The sequence below is a fragment of the Leuciscus leuciscus genome (assembly GCF_965113295.1).
Source record: "Leuciscus leuciscus genome assembly, chromosome: 3".
Classification (NCBI taxonomy): domain Eukaryota; kingdom Metazoa; phylum Chordata; class Actinopteri; order Cypriniformes; family Leuciscidae; genus Leuciscus; species Leuciscus leuciscus.
The window spans coordinates 61075486-61095441 of NC_138727.1; the positions used below are offsets into that span (position 1 = coordinate 61075486).

The 19956-nt window shown below is 41.4% G+C and overlaps 2 protein-coding genes and 1 long non-coding RNA gene across 4 annotated transcripts in view; 1 reads left to right on the plus strand and 2 right to left on the minus strand.

The window, feature by feature from the left end:
- The window catches only part of LOC309493647 (uncharacterized protein), a 379124-nt gene that overhangs the window by 247208 nt on the left and 111960 nt on the right, over positions 1–19956 (plus strand). The window contains exons 3-5 of one of the 2 annotated variants that reach the window (XM_082162831.1): positions 5662–5838; positions 6588–6764; positions 7491–7667. The exons of the other annotated variant lie outside the window; for it this stretch is intronic. Of the exons in view, the coding sequence (XP_082018957.1) occupies positions 5662–5838; positions 6588–6764; positions 7491–7667 (531 nt within the window). The remainder of the gene's footprint in view (positions 1–5661; positions 5839–6587; positions 6765–7490; positions 7668–19956) is intronic. 2 annotated transcript variants of the gene reach the window in all.
- On the minus strand, positions 259–5655 carry LOC309493661 (uncharacterized protein). The gene is made up of 2 exons (XM_082162847.1): positions 2980–5655; positions 259–2732 (listed from the first exon to the last, which is right to left on the minus strand). Exons 1-2 carry the CDS (start codon positions 3282–3284, stop codon positions 368–370), a joined length of 2670 nt encoding a protein of 889 aa, XP_082018973.1. The 5' UTR covers positions 3285–5655; the 3' UTR covers positions 259–367.
- Positions 8461–19951, minus strand: LOC309493961. Its single transcript, XR_014204138.1, has 2 exons — positions 11572–19951; positions 8461–9989 (listed from the first exon to the last, which is right to left on the minus strand). It is a non-coding gene; the product is annotated as an uncharacterized lncRNA (long non-coding RNA).

Below are 19956 nucleotides of genomic sequence, written 5' to 3' on the forward strand. Positions count from 1 at the left end.
GAAAGGCCTTGCAGCGCAACGGACAAATCCCATGGTGGCACCCTAGAGCGAACTGCAGGCCTCAGCCTCCAAGTGCCACGAAGGAAACGAGATACCAGAGGGTCTTTCCCCACAGACATTCCACCCAAAGGAATGTGGTAAGCACCTATGGCCGCCACATAAACCTTTAAAGTGGACGGGGTCAGACCTGCAGTGAACCGGTCCTGCAGGAACTCCAGAACTGTACCAATTGGGCAGTTGACTGGATCCAACCGACGTTCACTACTCCAAGAAGTGAATACTCTCCACTTCAGGGCATAAAGTTTCCTCGTGGAGGGAGCTCTGGACTGTAGAATGGTCTCAACAACCTCAGTTGAGAGACCTGACTCTATGAGCTGGGCCCCCTCAGAGGCCAAGCCCACAGGTTCCACAGTTCTGGCCGAGGGTGAAATATCGAGCCCTCTGCCTGGGACAGAAGGTCCCTCCTGATGGGTAACTCCAGAGGATGCCCGTCGAGGAGGGACACAAGATCGGGAAACCATACTCTGCCCGGCCAGCGCGGGGCTATAAGAAGTAGATGGACCCGGTCCCTGCAAACTCTTTCCAGAACTCCCGGGAGCAGAGCCACTGGGGGAAAAGCGTACAGACGTAGCCTCGGCCACGTCTGTACCATAGCATCCAGTCCGAGAGGAGCTGGATGCGTGAGGGAGAACCAAAGTGGACAGTGAGACGTCTCTCGAGACGCAAACAGATCCACTTGTGCTTGGCCAAACTCCCTCCATATCAGCTCCACCACCTCGGGGTGGAGCCTCCATTCCCCAGGCCTCGGCCCCTGCCTCGACAGAGTGTCTGCTCCTATATTCTGGACCCCGGGGATGTTGGCTGCCCTGAGTGACAGCAACTTCCCCTGGGACCACAAGAGGATATGGCGTGCCAAATTGGACAATGGGCGCGAGCGCAAACCCCCTTGGTGGTTGATATAGGCGACTACCGACGTGTTGTCCGTATGTACTAACACATGGTGTCCCCTGAGATCTGTGATAAAGCTCCTCAGAGCCCGGAAGACAGCTAACATCTCTAGGCGATTGATATGCCAGGAACGATGATGGTCTTCCCACAGACCTTGAGATGAGCGACCCTCTAGGATCGCTCCCCAGCCCGTGAGGGAAGCATCCGTCGTTAGCAGTTTGCGACGACAAGGAGCTCCCAGCACTGGGCCCTGGGACAGGAACCAGGGTTTCTTCCACATAACCAAGGCACGTAGGCATCGCCGCGTGACCTTGATTGTGCGAAATGGGTTGCCCCTCGGGGAAAACCCTCTGGTCCTGAGCCACCACTGCAGGGGCCTCATGTGCAGCAGTCCAAAAGGTATCACGTTGGAAGCTGCTGCCATGAGACCCAACAGTCTCTGGAACTGTTTGACAGTGAGTAGCTGGCCTAGCTTTACACTTTTCACAGCTGCAAGGATGGAATCTATCCGTGGCGGTGACAGGCGCGCCGGCATCGACACTGAATCCCAAACCACGCCTAAAAAAGTGGTCCTCTGAAGTGGAGAAAGCACACTCTTCTTGGCGTTCAGCCGTAACCCCAACTCTTTCATATGGGCGAGAACAACATCTCGATGTTGAACCGCCATCTGATGCGAATGAGCTAAAATCAACCAATCGTCGATGTAGTTCATAATGCGAATACCCTGAAGGCGCAAGGGCGCCAGAGCTGCATCCACGCATTTGGTGAAAGTGCGGGGTGATAAAGCCAGGCCGAATGGAAGAACTCGATATTGGTATGCTTTGCCCCCGAAAGCAAACCTCAGGAACTTCCAATGACACGGACGGATGGAAATATGGAAATATGCGTCCTTGAGGTCTATCGTGACAAACCAGTCCTCGGACCTGATCTGTGGCACGATTTGTCTCAATGTTAACATTTTGAACTTGAGCTGCATGACTGACTCGTTCAGAACTCGAAGATCTAAAATGGGACGCAATCCCCCGTCCTTCTTTGGAACTATGAAGTACCGGCTGTAAAACCCGGTTTCCCTGTTGGAGGGAGGTACATATTCTATGGCCCCTGCTCTAACAGAGTGTTTACTTCCTGTTCCATAACCAGAACCTGCTCGGGGCCCACCACTGTGGGCAGGACCCCCATAGACCGAGGTGGGCGTTTCTTGAATTGTATCTGATACCCTTTTTCCACGGTCTGCAGGACCCAACGAGAAACATTTGACAGTAGCTTCCACGCTGTCAAAGATTCTACTAGAGGTACCAGCCTCTCGAGACTGGTTTCTGGATTTTGTTGCTGTTGAGTAGTCGGTTCGTCGCCCTGTAACGGCGCACCGGCAGGGAACGACCGAACAGACTGCTCTAGCACCCTCCTCGGAGGGGGCGGGCATCCCGAGGCCACTACGTTTCCGGGTGGACCTTGAGATATGTGCTCGCCGGAGACCGCTGCGCCCTGTAACACCAGAGGTGGCAGGGTTGGCAGAACAGTCCCCTGAGGGCACCGAAGAGAGATGGGCACCGTGAAAAGAGGTGTTAACCGCTCTGCTTCGGGGGGGACTACCCTCATCTGTCCTGAGCCCTCGGACGTCAGGACTTTTTCCCAGCAGCCTTCTTGGCGGTAATAACGGTCCGCAGATCCGTTCTACCCCTCGAAGGCTGCTGGGTTTGAGAGCGCCCTCCGTGTCCCCGAGATTTTTGTGGGGGAGCACGAGAGGACACACTCTGTTTTTGAGTGGCACGATGTTCAGTGCTCTTTTTAGAGGAGTGAGGCTGCTCCCGCTCAGCAGCCTCAATGAAAGAACGGCGGGGGAGAAGTTTTTGCAATGCAGCTGCCTGTTTAGCAGCTTCCTGAGATTTAGCTACCGCACTGTTTACTGCATCACCAAATAATCCAACAGTGGAGACCGGAGCATCTAAGAGAACGTGTTTTTCTTTCTCTTTTATATTACTCAAATTGAGCCACAGATGCCTCTCAGTGGCCACCAGGGCTGCCATAGACCGCCCGATTGATTTAGCGGTCTCCTTGGTGGCCCTGAGAGACAGATCTGTGGCTCTGCGTAGTTCGGCCACCGTGTCAGGACCAATTCCCCCGCCCTCCTCTAAATCCCCCAATAATTCTGCCTGATAGGCTTGCATAATAGACATCGTATGCAGACACGCTGCAGCTTGACCAGCGGCTGCATACGATTTATGAACCAGAGATGAAGTGAATTTTACTGGCTTAGAGGGAAGTGAAGGAGCCTTCAGGGAAGATGCCGTTGCTGGAGAGAGATAGCTCGCAAGCGTCTCCTCCACCTTCGGCATCTCCCCCTAACCATATTCTTTATATTTATGAATGGAAGAATAGTGGGATGTTTGTGGTGTATACACTCTGTATGAAACTGGTTTTCCCCACGATCTCGACACCTCGGTGTGGAGATCGGGGAAAAACGGAAGGCTTCTTCGCTGAGGCTGTGTACGAGATGGCAGGAAGCGTTCGTCGAGCTTACTTTTCGAACGAACGTCCTGCCTATCCTCTGGCCACTCAATAGATAATCTGTGAACTGCTCTCGTGACAACATCGAGCAATTCCTCAAAAGCGTGAGACTGAGGTGGCGAATCCTCAGACTCAGCTTCAATACTAACAACGTCCAACTCCTCAGAGCTGGACAATTGCAGTATTGGTGCCTCTATCGGGGGGGAAGAAACCGCAGCGCGTGCTTCCGCACCCTAATGAGAGGCACTGGATCTATCAGAAGGATGCTGAGATAAGGCAGAGCCCGTCTCAACATCCACTGATAAATCCATTTGTGAACCCCAGGACTGAGATCGACGCCGTGCCTCGGCAGCGGCGGGACCCAAGCCCTGGGGAACGTGGTCGGGATTGAACCGAGCCAGGCGGGATCGGAGCGTACGCAATGGAAGCGCCTCGCAATGCACACAGTCACCACCCTCGAGTGCTGACTGGGCATGCTCCTCACCCAAACAAACAACACAAAGAGTGTGAGTATCACCTCCCGTTAAATAACGCGGGCAGGGATGGACACACACTCTAAACTGCTGCTTGCTCGCCATACTGAATATATATATAATGATATAGACAGACAACACCAAATAACAGGGACAGATTCAACACAGAGCGCAACTGAAGACTCAGAAAGCTTTCGTTTTCTGTTTCGGGCCGGCTTTTATAGCTTCCTGGTACGTGACGTCACCCGCCTCTGACGTTCCGCCACACCATTGGACTGATTTGACATGTGCTTCAAGACGTCATCACGCAAAGCGTTCCCCATAGCGTCAGTTTCGACGCAACGGGAGTTCCCTTGAAAGGGAACAGGAACAGGATACAACACGAGGAGACTTCACAACGATCTGACAATGAGAGGACAGAGAACGTGAGTATAAGAAGGCGCTTTGATCAGCTGCAGCTGGCGCCGTTAGTGAGCTACAGCTGTCACCACTAATCAGCGGTGACGATCCGGACCACGCCCACACACACACACACACATACAACAACAATGACACGAGACAAGAAGAAGACAGTGAAATCATGAACCGTGACAACAACATGACAAATTAGACACGCAAATTCCAGCCAGGTTGGTCCCTCACCTTTCAAAACAGTCGAAGACCACTTTACATATCTTGGCATTATACCAAAGAACCCCAAGCAAATATTTAAATAAAAAATTTTGGCTAATATTGACAGATTAAAAGATAATATAGAGCGATGGAGGCTCCTTCCGCTATCTATGATTGGCAAAATTAATGCAATTAAAATGGTCACTTTACCACAGTTCCTCTACCTTTTTCAAAATGTGCCTGCTTATGTACCTGTATCTTTTTTCAAGCTTTTGGATTCAGTTATCATAGTGTTTATTTGGGCTTACAAGACTCCCCGAATAGCAAAAGCGCACGTACAGAAACCCACTCAGTTGGGAGGCCTAGGGCTCCCAGTGTTTAACCAAGGTGTGGGGACCCTGTGTAAGGATGTATTAAAGAGGCGAGATAACAGAAACCACAGTATCCTCTGTAGATGATGATGAGCGAGTGTTCACACCACATACACTGACCCGTATCACTTTCTCACACACAACACTGTGTCAGTTATGGAGAAATCGCTCATTCAAAACACAAAGTATACATTATCTGTACACAAAAGTTCAGGTCTTTCTGTTGTAAAATAGCTTTTCATTTTATATTTATTCCATTATCAGTCTTTGTTAACAGAGAAGCCGTTCACACCAAAACATAGCTGACATGATTTACATTAAGCTAAACATCCCATACTGTCACTATAACAGAGACTCAAGAATGCAGTATAGAATTAATCTGATCTGAACATTAATAACGGTAAGATGCCATTAGCCTTTTGATATTATTTTTAAGATCATCATCTGATTGTAAAATTATATATAATGATTTGTTCGTTGTTTGCAGTCTAGAAGACTGTAATTAACAAGTGTTGCTGGTCACACATACAGCGCTATATTTCCACACACCCTTGACATCAGTGAAGAGCTAATAACAGCTGTGTCATATAAAGTGCAAAGTGGTCACATGACTGGCCACAATATGACTTCTTCTTAAATGCAGGCTCAATATATGCAAGCAAACAATCTTAAATAGTTTTTATTCTGCAATAACTGTCATCTATATATTATGTATCATAAATTAAACCCAATGTTTATTTGTGCTTCAGACACATCAGAGAGGAGGTCACGTAAACCAACCACAACAGCTTCAGATCACATGACTAAACCAGCGACTGAAGATAGTGAATCCATCAGACCCGTCACATCTTCAACCTCATCACCACCACCTTCATCTTCAACTTTACCACCTTCATCATACTCTTCATCACCAAAATTACAGCTAGGTACATATTCTGTTACTTACAACAATCCAACTCTCCAGATTTGCTTAAAAACAGGACATTTGGGATTATTTTCATCTGTTGTTCATGTTTTTTTCAGCAGTCAACATTATGGCATCGTTTATGGTGCTAAAAATCATTTGTTCGTTGTTTGCAGTCTAGAAGACTGTATTTAACAAGTGTTGCTGGTCACACACACAGTGCTATATTTGCACCACACCCTTGACATCAGTGAAGCGCTAATAAAAGCTGTGTAACAACATACAAAACATAGCTAGCAAAACATAGCTGACATGATTTACATTAAGCTAAACATCCCATACTGTCACTATAACAGAGACTCAAGGATGCAGTATAGAATTAATCTGATCTGAACATTAATAACGGTAAGATGCCATTAGCCTTTTGATATTATTTTTAAGATCATCATCTGATTAAGATCATCATCTGATTGTAAAATTATATATAATGATTTGTTCGTTGTTTGCAGTCTAGAAGACTGTAATTAACAAGTGTTGCTGGTCACACATACAGCGCTATATTTCCACACACCCTTGACATCAGTGAAGCGCTAATAACCGCTGTGTCATATAAAGTGCAAAGTGGTCACATGACTGGCCACAATATGACTTCTTCTTAAATGCAGGCTCAATATATGCAAGCAAACAATCTTTAATAGTTTTTATTCTGCAATAACTGTCATCTATATATTATGTATCATAAATTAAACCCAATGTTTATTTGTGCTTCAGACACATCAGAGAGGAGGTCACGTAAACCAACCACAACAGCTTCAGATCACATGACTAAACCAGCGACTGAAGATAGTGAATCCATCAGACCCGTCACATCTTCAACCTCATCACCACCACCTTCATCTTCAACTTTACCACCTTCATCATACTCTTCATCACCAAAATTACAGCTAGGTATATATTCTGTTACTTACAACAATCCAACTCTCCAGATTTCCTTAAAAACAGGACATTTGGGATTATTTTCATCTGTTGTTCATGTTTTTTTTAACAATCAACATTATGGCATCGGTTATGGTGCTAAAAATCATTTGTTCGTTGTTTGCAGTCTAGAAGACTGTATTTAACAAGTGTTGCTGGTCACACACACAGTGCTATATTTCCACACACCCTTGACATCAGTGAAGCGCTAATAAAAGCTGTGTAACAACAAAACATAGCTAGCAAAACATAGCTGACATGATTTACATTAAGCTAAACATCCCATACTGTCACTATAACAGAGACTCAAGGATGCAGTATAGAATTAATCTGATCTGAACATTAATAACGGTAAGATGCCATTAGCCTTTTGATATTATTTTTAAGATCATCATCTGATTGTAAAATTATATATAATGATTTGTTCGTTGTTTGCAGTCTAGAAGACTGTAATTAACAAGTGTTGCTGGTCACACATACAGCGCTATATTTCCACACACCCTTGACATCAGTGAAGCGCTAATAACTGCTGTGTCATATAAAGTTCAAAGTGGTCACATGACTGGCCACAATATGACTTCTTCTTAAATGCAGGCTCAATATATGCAAGCAAACAATCTTAAATAGTTTTTATTCTGCAATAACTGCCATCTATATATTATGTATCATAAATTAAACCCAATGTTAATTGTGCTTCAGACACATCAGAGAGTGAGTCACGTAAACCAACCACAACAGCTTCAGATCACATGACTAAACCAGCGACTGAAGATAGTGAATCCATCAGACCCGTCACATCTTCAACCTCATCACCACCACCTTCATCTTCAACTTTACCACCTTCATCATACTCTTCATCACCAAAATTACAGCTAGGTACATATTCTGTTACTTACAACAATCCAACTCTCCAGATTTCCTTAAAAACAGGACATTTGGGATTTTTTCATCTGTTGTTCATGGTTTTTCAACAATCAACATTATGGCATCGGTTATGGTGCTAAAAATCATTTGTTCGTTGTTTGCAGTCTAGAAGACTGTATTTAAAAAGTGTTGCTGGTCACACACACAGTGCTATATTTGCACCACACCCTTGACATCAGTGAAGCGCTAATAAAAGCTGTGTAACAACATACAAAACATAGCTAGCAAAACATAGCTGACATGATTTACATTAAGCTAAACATCCCATACTGTCACTATAACAGAGACTCAAGGATGCAGTATAGAATTAATCTGATCTGAACATTAATAACGGTAAGATGCCATTAGCCTTTTGATATTATTTTTAAGATCAAAATCTGATTGTAAAATAGCACAGTGCTATATTTGCACCACACCCTTGACATTGTTGTGGCGAATTCATAGTTCTTTTCGGTTCAGGTCTCAAAGAAGTTTCTCAGAGTCGAGGTTCCAGGTCAGAAGAATTTACTTTATTGCACAAACAACAAAGGAGAAGCCGGCCGGCCGTCCGGACATCTAAAGTTACAATGGCCAGTGTTCATGTCTTATACTTTTTCTTATCGCTAGGTGCCCAATGGGCACCCTCAAATCTATCTCTTCCCCTCTGTCACGCCTGGTGACCTTGGCACAGTTAGACATGTCTTCTCTATTGGTCAAACCTCACACAATGGTGCTCTGTTTCATACAGTGTTTTTGACACTTTGCATTGCTGATGCAAGCTGGTTATTTTCCATTCTCTCATCCTTTTTCAGACCCATTTTGTCATGCTTGTCATTTTCATTACATCATACTTAGACATGAATGAAGGAAATTCTCCAACATATCCCCCCTTTGGAACTAATCCTAGTCCCACCTTCATTTCTGTCCCAGAATGTATCTTCATGATCAGGCTTCTCTCCATTATCTTTCAATCATGACCAATATGGACCATCCATCTCTCTTATCAATAAGCCCACTCACGAAGGTACACCCTGGAGGAATAGTGAGACCAAACATCTCCGCCCCCACTTGACTAGAGTGGAGTAAAAGATCCCACCTTCATTTTCTATCTTCAGTCTTGAAGGGATAGATTACTTCAAACATTTGATTTTTCAGCATAATCAACATATCTCAGTGTATAGACTTAAAATTAAGATTGGTTTCAGCATAATCAACATATCTCAGTGTACAGACTTGAAGTTAGGATTATCCCACGGTGCCAGAGGAACTGCACAGGCGCTTCCGGTGGCCTGGAGTGCTATCTGGGTTGCTCCATCGTTGCCAGAGGTGCCCTGGGCACTATCTGGTGTTGGAGCAAACAGCGGGTTTTTAAACCACCAGTTGAGTCTGCCCTTGCTGGTCCGGCAATTGGTGACCGCGCTTGCAATTAATTTCTCTGTTTACCCCATGGAAACATCTACCAGTAGTCTTATGCACGTACTTCACTTTTGATTCATAAAAAACTTTAAAATATTAAAAGAACTCTGTTTATTATTAGTAAGTGATAAAAATAGTAAAAAACATTCTTATCTTTTCCCTTTATATCTGGTTGCATTACCTCGTACCACGGGCAATGACCTGCTTTAAACCTTTTATCATCCCCTCTCATTCACATATTCATATTTGTGACTGTTAGTGTGATTATATGTAAAAATATTCTCAGTAGGATTATGAGTGTAAAAAGAAAGAAAAAAGAAAACACTCAGGAAGGGGTCCTTTATAAAAATCAAAGAAACAATTAAAACCCCTCTAACTAACTCCCTATTCTACTCATGTTCTAATGATCTGTCTAATTTTACCCCAAAATAAAATACACAATGTTACTACCTCCCTCTCTATCAAAAACAGAATCAAACTGTCAGAAATCAAAAGTAACAAGGTACCCCATTCCTTACTCCTTCACCAGAACTCCTTACAGGAAGTTATCTAGCTCGTCCAGTCCTGGCCCAATTTGGTGCACTCTTGTGTTTGTGCACCCGATGTCAACTCCCGATGGTTTGACTGACACATTAATCATCTGTTTGGCAGCTGCGTTGGCTAGCATGGATCTGAGAAAAGGCACAACACAGCAGAACAACAAAAGAAACATACAACAGCCACAGCTATTATTATTCCCACCTTAATGAACCATTCTTTCCAAGACCCAAATACAGTCAAACCAGTATCCAACGTCTCTGTCTTTCCCCGCATTTTCAGCAACTTCTTGTCTCAGATCCTTCAGCTTCTTCATGGCCCTAGTAAAAGCTCCATCAGAGGCTGTATTATTTGGAATAAAGGTGCAACAGTCAGTTCCAAACATCACACATGCTCCTCCTTGTTCTGCGAGTAGCCAATTCAGAGCTTGTCTGTTTTGCCATGTCATTTTTGCTGGTGTATTTTAGCTGATGGCCTAAGGCATCCATTGCTTGATCTTAGTCTTAATTGTTCTGTTGATTGTCAGAGCTAATCTGAGATGGTATGCCAAATCTTGGGATGACTTCTTTGGTTAAAATTTTATCAGTTTCTGCTCCTTGGTCTGCTGAGGGTTCTGCTTCGACCCATCTGCTAAATCTATCTATAAAAACTGTATCTATCTTTTTCCTCTTACTGATTTTATCATGTCCACATAATCCATCACTAGATGTTTGAAGGGTCCTTCTAGAACTGGGATAGAGCCTTTTGGAGTTGCTGTTCCTTTTCTGACATTATTTTGTGAATCTTTGTCTTTTTTATTTTTCTAATAATCTCTTGCGCAATGGTCAAAACCATGCGCATCTTAAATTAAAATAGTAAAAAGGGTTGCTAGTGTAATTATTTGTCTTTTAATACCTCATTTGTCCAATAGTCTGAAGTTGAGGGTTTTGCTTATGCCTTCTTGGCTAATGATATAGACTTAATTTTATATTCAATTATCTATTCTAAATTTCAAGGTTCGAAACTTCGAATACAACCAATTGTAAATTGGTAACACAACTCTGATGACAAAAGCAACTGAATGCAGGCAATGTGGCATTCCCCATGTGACAGTGTCTAAATGTTTTGAATAACACAGCTGGTCGATATCAGTTGCCATTTGATTGTGTTAAACACCGCTGTCATAAACCCCACATTTTTCAATATCTAATAGATACAAATTTCTGGTAGGTCTGGACATGCTGTCGTTTGAAAGAACCATTATCAATTTCTCTTATCTGATTTGTCATTCATCTGTTAATTTAATTTCTCTTCAAAATATTTTCTTCTGTTGCTTATGAGATGCTCTTTTAAATGACTGGAGATTTTAGCATAATCTTGAATTCATGACCAACAATATTAACATCGTGTAATCCCCGGTAATGACAACATTTGTGATATCACGTGTTTGTAAATTGTGTAGTTACTATCTTTATTTCTAAACCTAAAAAAATAACTATTGACCAAGATGGAGTGACCAGCACCATAGCCTTATCATCCTTATGTTTTGTTGTTGAACATATTATGTCCTCTTTTTTTTCCTTATAGAGAGCTCAGTATCAATCAAGCTTATAAAGCAGAGCCCAAAAGCTCTCTGTTCAATGGACAACATAATCAATTATCTAATTATGCATTTACCCCTAGTTGGTTAATGCAGTAGCCCCTCACTATGCTAAGTTCAGCGTCAGTTGTAGTTAATTATTGAGTCATGCAAACACTTCCCCTCCCATTTTTTATTTATGCTTACAGCTGGACTAATGTCTATTGAAAGAAAGCAAATAGAGAGTGTCAGCTTCACAGAATATAGAGAACTGCTGCTGGACCAGTGAATAATCAAAATACAATTAATATGGCCAATCAATGAAATTTGAAGCGGTCTCTGTAGTGATCATTGAAAACGTATCACCTGTGCCCACTTAGTAAAGGATGGAGTCCTTCTGCTTGGACCAGCGATCAGTTGAACTGGTTGGGCTGTAAGTGTTTCCCTCCTCATCCGATGCATTTGATCTGTCAGTCTTTGTTGGCATTCAGGGGTCTGGTGTCATGTTTGGACATAGTGGTTTGACTCTGGATGCTGTTGTCTCTCTGCCTCTCCTCAGTCTGGCTTTTGGCCAAGCCACGGAGGAGGCGATTTAGCATGATGGCAGGATGTTTTCTTGGTTGTTTCTGCATCAACACAGTCTTTGTCCATACCAGCCCCTCAGAAGTTTCAGCTTCCTCTTTCAGAGGGGATGAAGGCCCACCAACCAGACGCCTCTTCTTTTCTAGGCAGCCGTGTCCTTCTGGTTCTTGCTCTCACTTGTTGCACAGTCCAGTTGCTGTTGGTTATGTTGAGGGAGCCTGTCCCCAGTGCTGTCTGGTGTCATCTGGAAATTGAACACTCAGAGATCCGCATTAATCAAATTCATCCTTTATAAATTCTGCAACCATCTCTTTCAAATACCCTGAATTTCAGAAGTCTCATCTGGTTGATAACAGCAGTTTCCCCATGCAATTCTAATAAAGCAAGTTCTTCTTTGCAGATAAGAGCAAGCATTTTTCTTCTTTGCAGTATGCAGAAAATAGCAGCCTTTCAATCTGTCTAAGTTGCCTTATTTTCAGTCACATATATAGTATTTTTATCATTCGTTATATCGATCCCTACTCTCACAAGCATTTTAGGATTAAATCAATGAGTCTCATTACTGTGAAATGTGTATAATACAGTATGGCTGTTAAAAATGTCTGTTTAGCGTGGTCACCCAATCCTGCTCATTCAACACAATGCACAAGTTATTTTAAGTTAACGCAATCCAAAGATCTCAATTTCTGCAATTGCTCAAATTTAAAACTGTCTCCCAGGGACAACAAAATGCAAACATCATAGGCCATGTCTTTATATAACAGGTCAGTCATACCCACATCTAACATGTCTCTCTCTATATTTTATCTCTAAATGTCAGATATTTCTATAAACCTTTTTATCAATTATTTGATTTTCCTCTGGGAACTACACAAACCACTACTAAGGAGAAATCTCCAGTGTTTTTGATGGCCACAGTTTGTGCAATCCTCCAAATCAATCCCTGTTAGGCCTGTTTATTAATTTAATTCCCCCATAGACCGGTCAACTAACATTTAAGCAATTTTCATATTTTCTTTCAGGTTAATTTCTTATCAATTATTTTTATTGGTGTTTTCCTGGTATTTGTGAAATTAGTCTACTTTTAATTCTGACTGGATTAGCAGATTTCACCAATCGTACTTGATCTCTTAGTAAACTGTTTTTGAATATCTTTTTATTTAGTTATTTATTACGAATATTTCAGTATCTCTGCACATAGCCACATCTAATGTTCCCTCAGCTGGTCATTTTGTTTTTAGGCTTCTTTCCCCATTTTTGGAGGGTTGTCCTATAGTATCTCTGCAAATGTAATATTTTGATCTTGGTATCTCTACAGGTGTTGATGCCTTTATAATCTTAATTATTATCAGTGTGTTTCACTCCTTTTTAGTATACCTTACTAACCCCAGCTTTCATCTATTCTTAACTAGTTTTCAGACATTGCGGTCAGACATTTATTAAGATATTGGATTAGTCTTTCTCAGGTATTTTAAAAATGCAGTTCCTCTATTACAGGTCCACTGGTGGGGATGACAGTTACAAATAAAATCTCTCAAAGTGTTGTTCAAAGTGTATGTTGGAAATAGTTACTCACTTTCTGGTTTATATGCTAGTCAGAACTAGGAAAGGTGAACTCTTTCTCTCTGTCTCCCTCATTTCCTTCTTCACACACACACACAGTCATGGCCACGTTTGCAGTGTGTGTGTGTGTGTTAACTACTCACTACTCTGCTCCTAATGTGTGTGCATTAACTTGGATGGGTTAAATGCAGAGGTCAAATTCCAAGTATGGGTTACCATACTTGGCCGTCACGTGTCACTTTCACTTTCACTTTTACTTCACTTTTTTCACACATGCAGTCTCACTTTCTTCTTGCAGCCTCTCCTCTCTCTGTCAGAGGCAGCCCCTCCTTTCTGCCTCTCTTTCTCATATCACAGTCTCCATTTACTTCTGCTATATATGATAGAAACAAGTGTTCTTTCATAATTCTACTTTCTCTTTATAAATGAATATCGTTCTTTTTCAAACAGTCCTAATCTGTCCATTTTACGTGCACACACACACACTTTCACTTTATTTTTCTTGTAACAATGAAGAGGCAAAGCCGAATTATTTCGAATAAATTTTTGTTTAAGATTTGTCTCCCCGTTTCCTCTCCTGCCCCTCCTATTTGTCCATCGTTGCAACATTCTCAGTTGTTACTGACTGCTCTTTTTGACAACTGACTGCACTTCTGTCTTTTTCATGAATTTCTACCAACATATGACTGGTATGGTTGGGGTTGCTCCTCAAAACTACCACTACCACCAGTTTTTCCAGTGTCCAATTATCTACCTGTGCTGGTCTGATTTCTCCTCCCTGTCCGACTTTAACAATTGTGTAATTTTTCCCATTTTTCTGGCCTTGAGCTTACTACCATATACATGTTCCTCAAAATCATGGCTCCTCCCAAACCCTGAGGCCAAGTGTACCAGGCATTTCTTTTCAGGTATGGGATGTACAATGGATTTAGCTTTATTTCTGATTTTGTCAGCAAGGAATCCAAAAGGGTAGTTTTGGGAAGGTCAAATCTGTTCAAGTGTGGTCTCTGAGCTTCAAGAGTTATCTGTTTTTTATCACATCACGTCAATCCCCTAAGAGCCACTCTCGTTCAACCTGGTTCAAGTTTGTTATTCTTGTCAATTTTTTCAAAAGCTTATCCTTCCCTTGGTCTGTTAACTCCTGTCTCTGCCCTTCATTATCTATGAACTCTTTTTCTAACCAGAAGTGATTCTTAATACCTTTGGTTAGTTTTAATGCCCCTTGACAATCATCTTCATCTTCTCTTTCTTTCTTTAATCTAATCTCCTCTGCTTCATAATTATCTCTCACTCTAGACCACATGAGTACTTTTCTTCAGGTGTCAAAAGGTGAAAAAAACTCTATCTCTATCACTTCTCTCCCTCCTTATTTCTTTATAACAACATAAACGCTTTCAGTCTGTTATAACGCACACTCATACACCCGGGATTTCATACACACTGTCACACATCCGTGCACAGAGTCACTCACACCCACGCAGAGTCGCTCTGAAGCACACACACACTCAGAGTCACACACACACACAGAGCTGCTCTCACACGCAAAACCACTCTCACACCCACTTCAAGGCCACACATATACACACACAAAGTCGCTCTCCCACACTCACACAGCGCTGCTCTCACACACTTATTTCCCTATTTTTCTTGTAACAAATGAAAAGACAAAGTCAATCAATCAAACTTTTGACAATATGGGCTGTGTTTCCATATTCGGATCACATCGATTATAGTTCGGAGAATGGCCAAACAGCCGACAAAGCCAATTTCGGGGAATATTCTTTGTTCCTTGATACCTTGGTTTTTTTATTTTCCTCTCATCAATTTTTGTTTTATCATCCATTAAACTTTTAATAACACTGATTCAATAAATTATTTTTGTGAGAGTTTTATTTTATGTGCCTTTGTCTGTCTCAGCTTTCTCACTCCCTTTTTTCTCACTGAGCGGTGCCAAGGTTTTATACTTTATAACAATTTCGGGACAGTGGCTCAAATGTAATTTCATGCAGAGCACAGAGCTCAGTTAAAAACACTTTGTCTCTGCGTCTCCGTCCTTTCTATCAATTCTGCTCAAACACGGCTATATAATTTTCTAACTTTTAATTTCTAGCACTTTGGGTTTTTTAGAAAAAACAAATTATATTTTATTATGTTATAAAGGTATCATTACTATTACCAATGCTAATTTTCTCCAAAACGATTTCTCTCCTTCTATTTAAGATGAAAAATCATTTAGACATAGGCTACAAACAAAAAAACACCTTTCTCCTCACATAAAACAAGACAAAAAACACTTTTCTCCTCACATAAAACAAGACAAAAACCACTTTTCTCCTCACATAAAACAGAAATTATTTCTCTCCTTCTACTTAAGATGAAAAATCATTTAGACACAAACAAAAACACTTGTCTCCTCACATAAAACAGAGCAGACAAACAGATCACGTGCTTATCATTTCAAACACACTTTTCACGTAGGGCGTTGCACGCATACTTACAACATATAAGACAGGACAAACAGATCACGTGCTTCTCATTTCAAACGCACTTTTCACGTAGGGTGTTGCACGCACACTTACAACATATAAGACAGACAAATCACGTGCCTCTCACGTGCAACGCGTCTACTGCGTTGTGGACACGCGCCTCTCGCGTGTGGTACGCGCCTCTCACGTACACAAATAACGTGCCTCTCACGTTATAACGCACCTTTCCTGCGGTTAGGGACAATACAACATATAATCTTGCACATGCACTTTTCGCATAAAATACTGTGACGCACACATGTACAATGCACCTTCATGCGAATGGAATACGCACTTCTGCGAATGGACAGACAAACAGATACTGCATGCACTTTTTTCTCAAAACCTGGAACCTACCCTCCTACTTCCTCCTTATCTTTTATCACTTTTAGGTTCTTTTTGGTGGAGTCTTTTTTTTAAGGTAGTCACCAACCGGGCGTTAGCTTACCAGGGGCAGCACAAAACAAATATAAGCAAAATTTGCTTACCTTATATTTTGGTGCACCTTTGTTTTGTGAGGCCTCTGCCAGCACGCCCACCGTGGTCACTCCTCGACCCCTTGTCCCTCCTAGCTGGCTCGCCAATTATGTTGTGGCGAATTCATAGTTCTTTTCGGTTCAGGTCTCAAAGAAGTTTCTCAGAGTCGAGGTTCCAGGTCAGAAGAATTTACTTTATTGTACAAACAACAAAGGAGAAGCCGGCCAGCCGTCCGGACATCTAAAGTTACAATGGCTAGTGTTCATGTCTTATACTTTTTCTTATCGCTAGGTGCCCAATGGGCACCCTCAAATCTATCTCTTCCCCTCTGTCACGCCTGGTGACCTTGGCACAGTTAGACATGTCTTCTCTATTGGTCAAACCTCACACAATGGTGCTCTGTTTCATACAGTGTTTTTGACACTTTGCATTGCTGATGCAAGCTGGTTATTTTCCATTCTCTCTTCCTTTTTCAGACCCATTTTGTCATGCTTGTCATTTTCATTACATCATACTTAGACATGAATCAAGGAAATTCTCCAACAACATCAGTGAAGCGCTAATAAAAGCTGTGTAACAACATACAAAACATAGCTAGCAAAACATAGCTGACATGATTTACATTAAGCTAAACATCCCATACTGTCACTATAACAGAGACTCAAGGATGCAGTATAGAATTAATCTGATCTGAACATTAATAACGGTAAGATGCCATTAGCCTTTTGATATTATTTTTAAGATCATCATCTGATTGTAAAATTATATATAATGATTTGTTCGTTGTTTGCAGTCTAGAAGACTGTATTTAACAAGTGTTGCTGGTCACACATACAGCGCTATATTTGCACCACACTCTTGACATCAGTGAAGCGCTAATAACAGCTGTGTAACAACATACAAAACATAGCTAGCAAAACATAGCTGACATGATTTACATTAGATTAAACAGCCCATACTGTCACTATAACAGAGACTCAAGGATGGACATCAGTACTGCTGTGCCATAAAGAGACTTTGGGATATTAAATCTCTCATTTATGCCCTGATTTAGTCTCTGTCGTGTCTCGCGTGACTGGGGAACATCTGAACATCACCTGCCATAGCTTTTTCCGCTAATTTCATCTTCTGGGTTTAAAATCTTCATCGTGTCAGATCACTATAGTACTTTGATGACTCATCGGTGTCTCATAATTATTCATATGACTGAGTTTTCTTATCCAATGAGAAGACACTTGCTCTTAATTATTCATGACACCACATGGAACTTTCCAATGACAGACATGTCAAACTGTGATATTGCATAGTAGATGAGAGAGGCAATGATGGGACGTGCGTGGTGTCACATGGTCAGCTCACAGCATGAGTGCACACCCTGATAACAGATCTTTCTTATAAGAACATTCTCCAAACATACAACTGACTTCAGCCACAGCCTTGGATGAAATAAAAGACATTAAATCTGTGAAGATCTCAGCAGAGGAGGATTAAACAACTCCACAAACAGCATTACCAGCTTCACTTATTACTAACCAGACTGACTTTATTTCTGTCAGACGTCTACAGAAGCTCTTATTGAGAATTAACAGAGATTTAGATGTTGATGTTTTATTATTTTGTTTGACATTGATATTTTAAATTATAATAGACCTCAGATTACACAGTTTGATATCCAACAGTGTCATAATCATTTATAATGGATCTGAATTGCAAAATAAGACACAAACATTTGAACTACTGTGTCATTTAGACAAAAAGAGACATCAAGAATCCGCTTATGAATCTCAACAATGGTGTCGATCGAAACCTTCATGCTGCAATGCATGCTGGGTCTCTAGTCTTTGTGTAGTCTGGCTATCACCAGACCAAGCTCAATCTTTTAAGATTGAACATTAGTCTGGGGAGTCTGCTCTGTGTTTTCTCCTGCACAAGAGGCGTGATCAACGGGCATAGTTCAAATGACTCTGAACGCAATTGGATAGTCCTTCAACCAATCAGACCAACGATCCGGGTGACGTACTTTGCTTCTCTATCGTCATTATGTTAAATCCGCCAATAGCGTGCCAGGTGGATAAGGCAGTTTGTGATTGGTTCCAATGCAATGCATGCTGCAATAAATGAACAGTGTTGATCCTAGATATTGTTTTTCTGCGATCGTGACGACCGCAACATGAGGCGTCTCCCGCTAGTTTGTGATCTGTAAACCCTCGCTTCCAAATTAATCTTGTTACCCACCATTTTTATTTCATAATCTTTTATCCCTCCATGGCATATTTAAGTCCTACTTGAATGCTCCTCGACTGGTCATTTCTGGTCTTCTCCTCACATGGTCACATGGTTGATTTTCCAATATTGTACTTTTTTTGTGTGTTGGATCAATATTTCACAAATTTCTTTCATTTTGACTCCTACTTATCTGTTAATAAGTGATAAGTGACAGGCAGCGAGCATATGACAGATTGCGTGCAGAGTATTGCTGCGCTACATTACTGCCGTTCTCGACAATGCACCAAAAGTGGGGATTTAGTACGTACTCACATGAAGAACAAATGAAGAGTTCAGATGCAAAAGCCTCTAAATGCCATTTGAAATTTTCTTATAGAATTATCATTTTTATCAAGCTTGTATATTTAAGTTCAGAAATTTCACTTAAATGATAATTAATAGATCATCTTCATTGCCATTTAAGTGAAATGATTGATTTTAAGTATACGAGCTTGATAAAAATGATCATTCTATAAGAAAATTTCAAATGGCATTTAGAGGCTTTTGCATCTGAACTCTTCAAATATAGACACAGAGTGAGAGATTTAAGACTCAAACTTTCTTTGATACAAAAACACCTTGTGCGAGTTGTTGTATTTAATGTTGATAATGAGCAAGAATGCAATTGTTCCCAAATATCCACACGGTGGCAAACGTGACATTGATTATCATACAACAGGTCAACAAATAAAATGTGTATTTTAAACACAGTACTATCAGTACTTACTCTATTTTGCAACTAAATAATAGTTCCAACGAAAGAGAAAAGCGGAACTACAGCACACACCCGTGTTTCGTAAACAATTCTGCAGCTTTGAAAAGGATTGTGAGTCAATCATTCAATGATTCATTTATAAATACAGCTAGTTGCTTTGTTACTGAATGTAAGAATGACTCATTGACTCGCTCATTGAGAAGACAGTGACTTACAGTACTGGTTTTAGTTTAATATTTCAAAGTATCACTTCGTTTTTCCGTCATTGCATATTGCTCTATTGAACATTTTTCATTGAAAACATTTTTTATTTCATAAAGTTATTCATAAAGGTAAAAAAAAATAATAATAAAAAAAAAAAAACACTGGGAAATAAATTTAGGAGGCAAATATTGTCCCTTAATGGAAAAGGTATGACTGAAGTCTAAGTGGAAGAGAGGGGGTACGCAGAAGGAGGTACACCACTCTAACAAGTTGGAACCACGTCTCTCACCATTAGTCCACAACTGCTGAAATCTTGCTGAATCCACAATCTTGCTGAAATTGCTGCTTAATAAAATAGTTATTTTTCAAAGTTTTGCAGTTTATTATATTACTGTCTTCATGCTGATTTCTGTCATTGCA

What these genes read in the sequence shown, in the direction of transcription:
- LOC309493661 (XM_082162847.1), bottom strand. Translation starts at nt 3,284, where the DNA reads ATGCCGAAGGTGGAGGAGACGCTTGCGAGCTATCTCTCTCCAGCAACG. An exon ending in ACCGCTAAATCAATCGGGCG is followed by an intron (nt 2,733 to 2,979) that starts GTCTATGGCAGC and finishes TCCTCTAAAAAG; the next exon opens with AGCACTGAACATCGTGCCAC.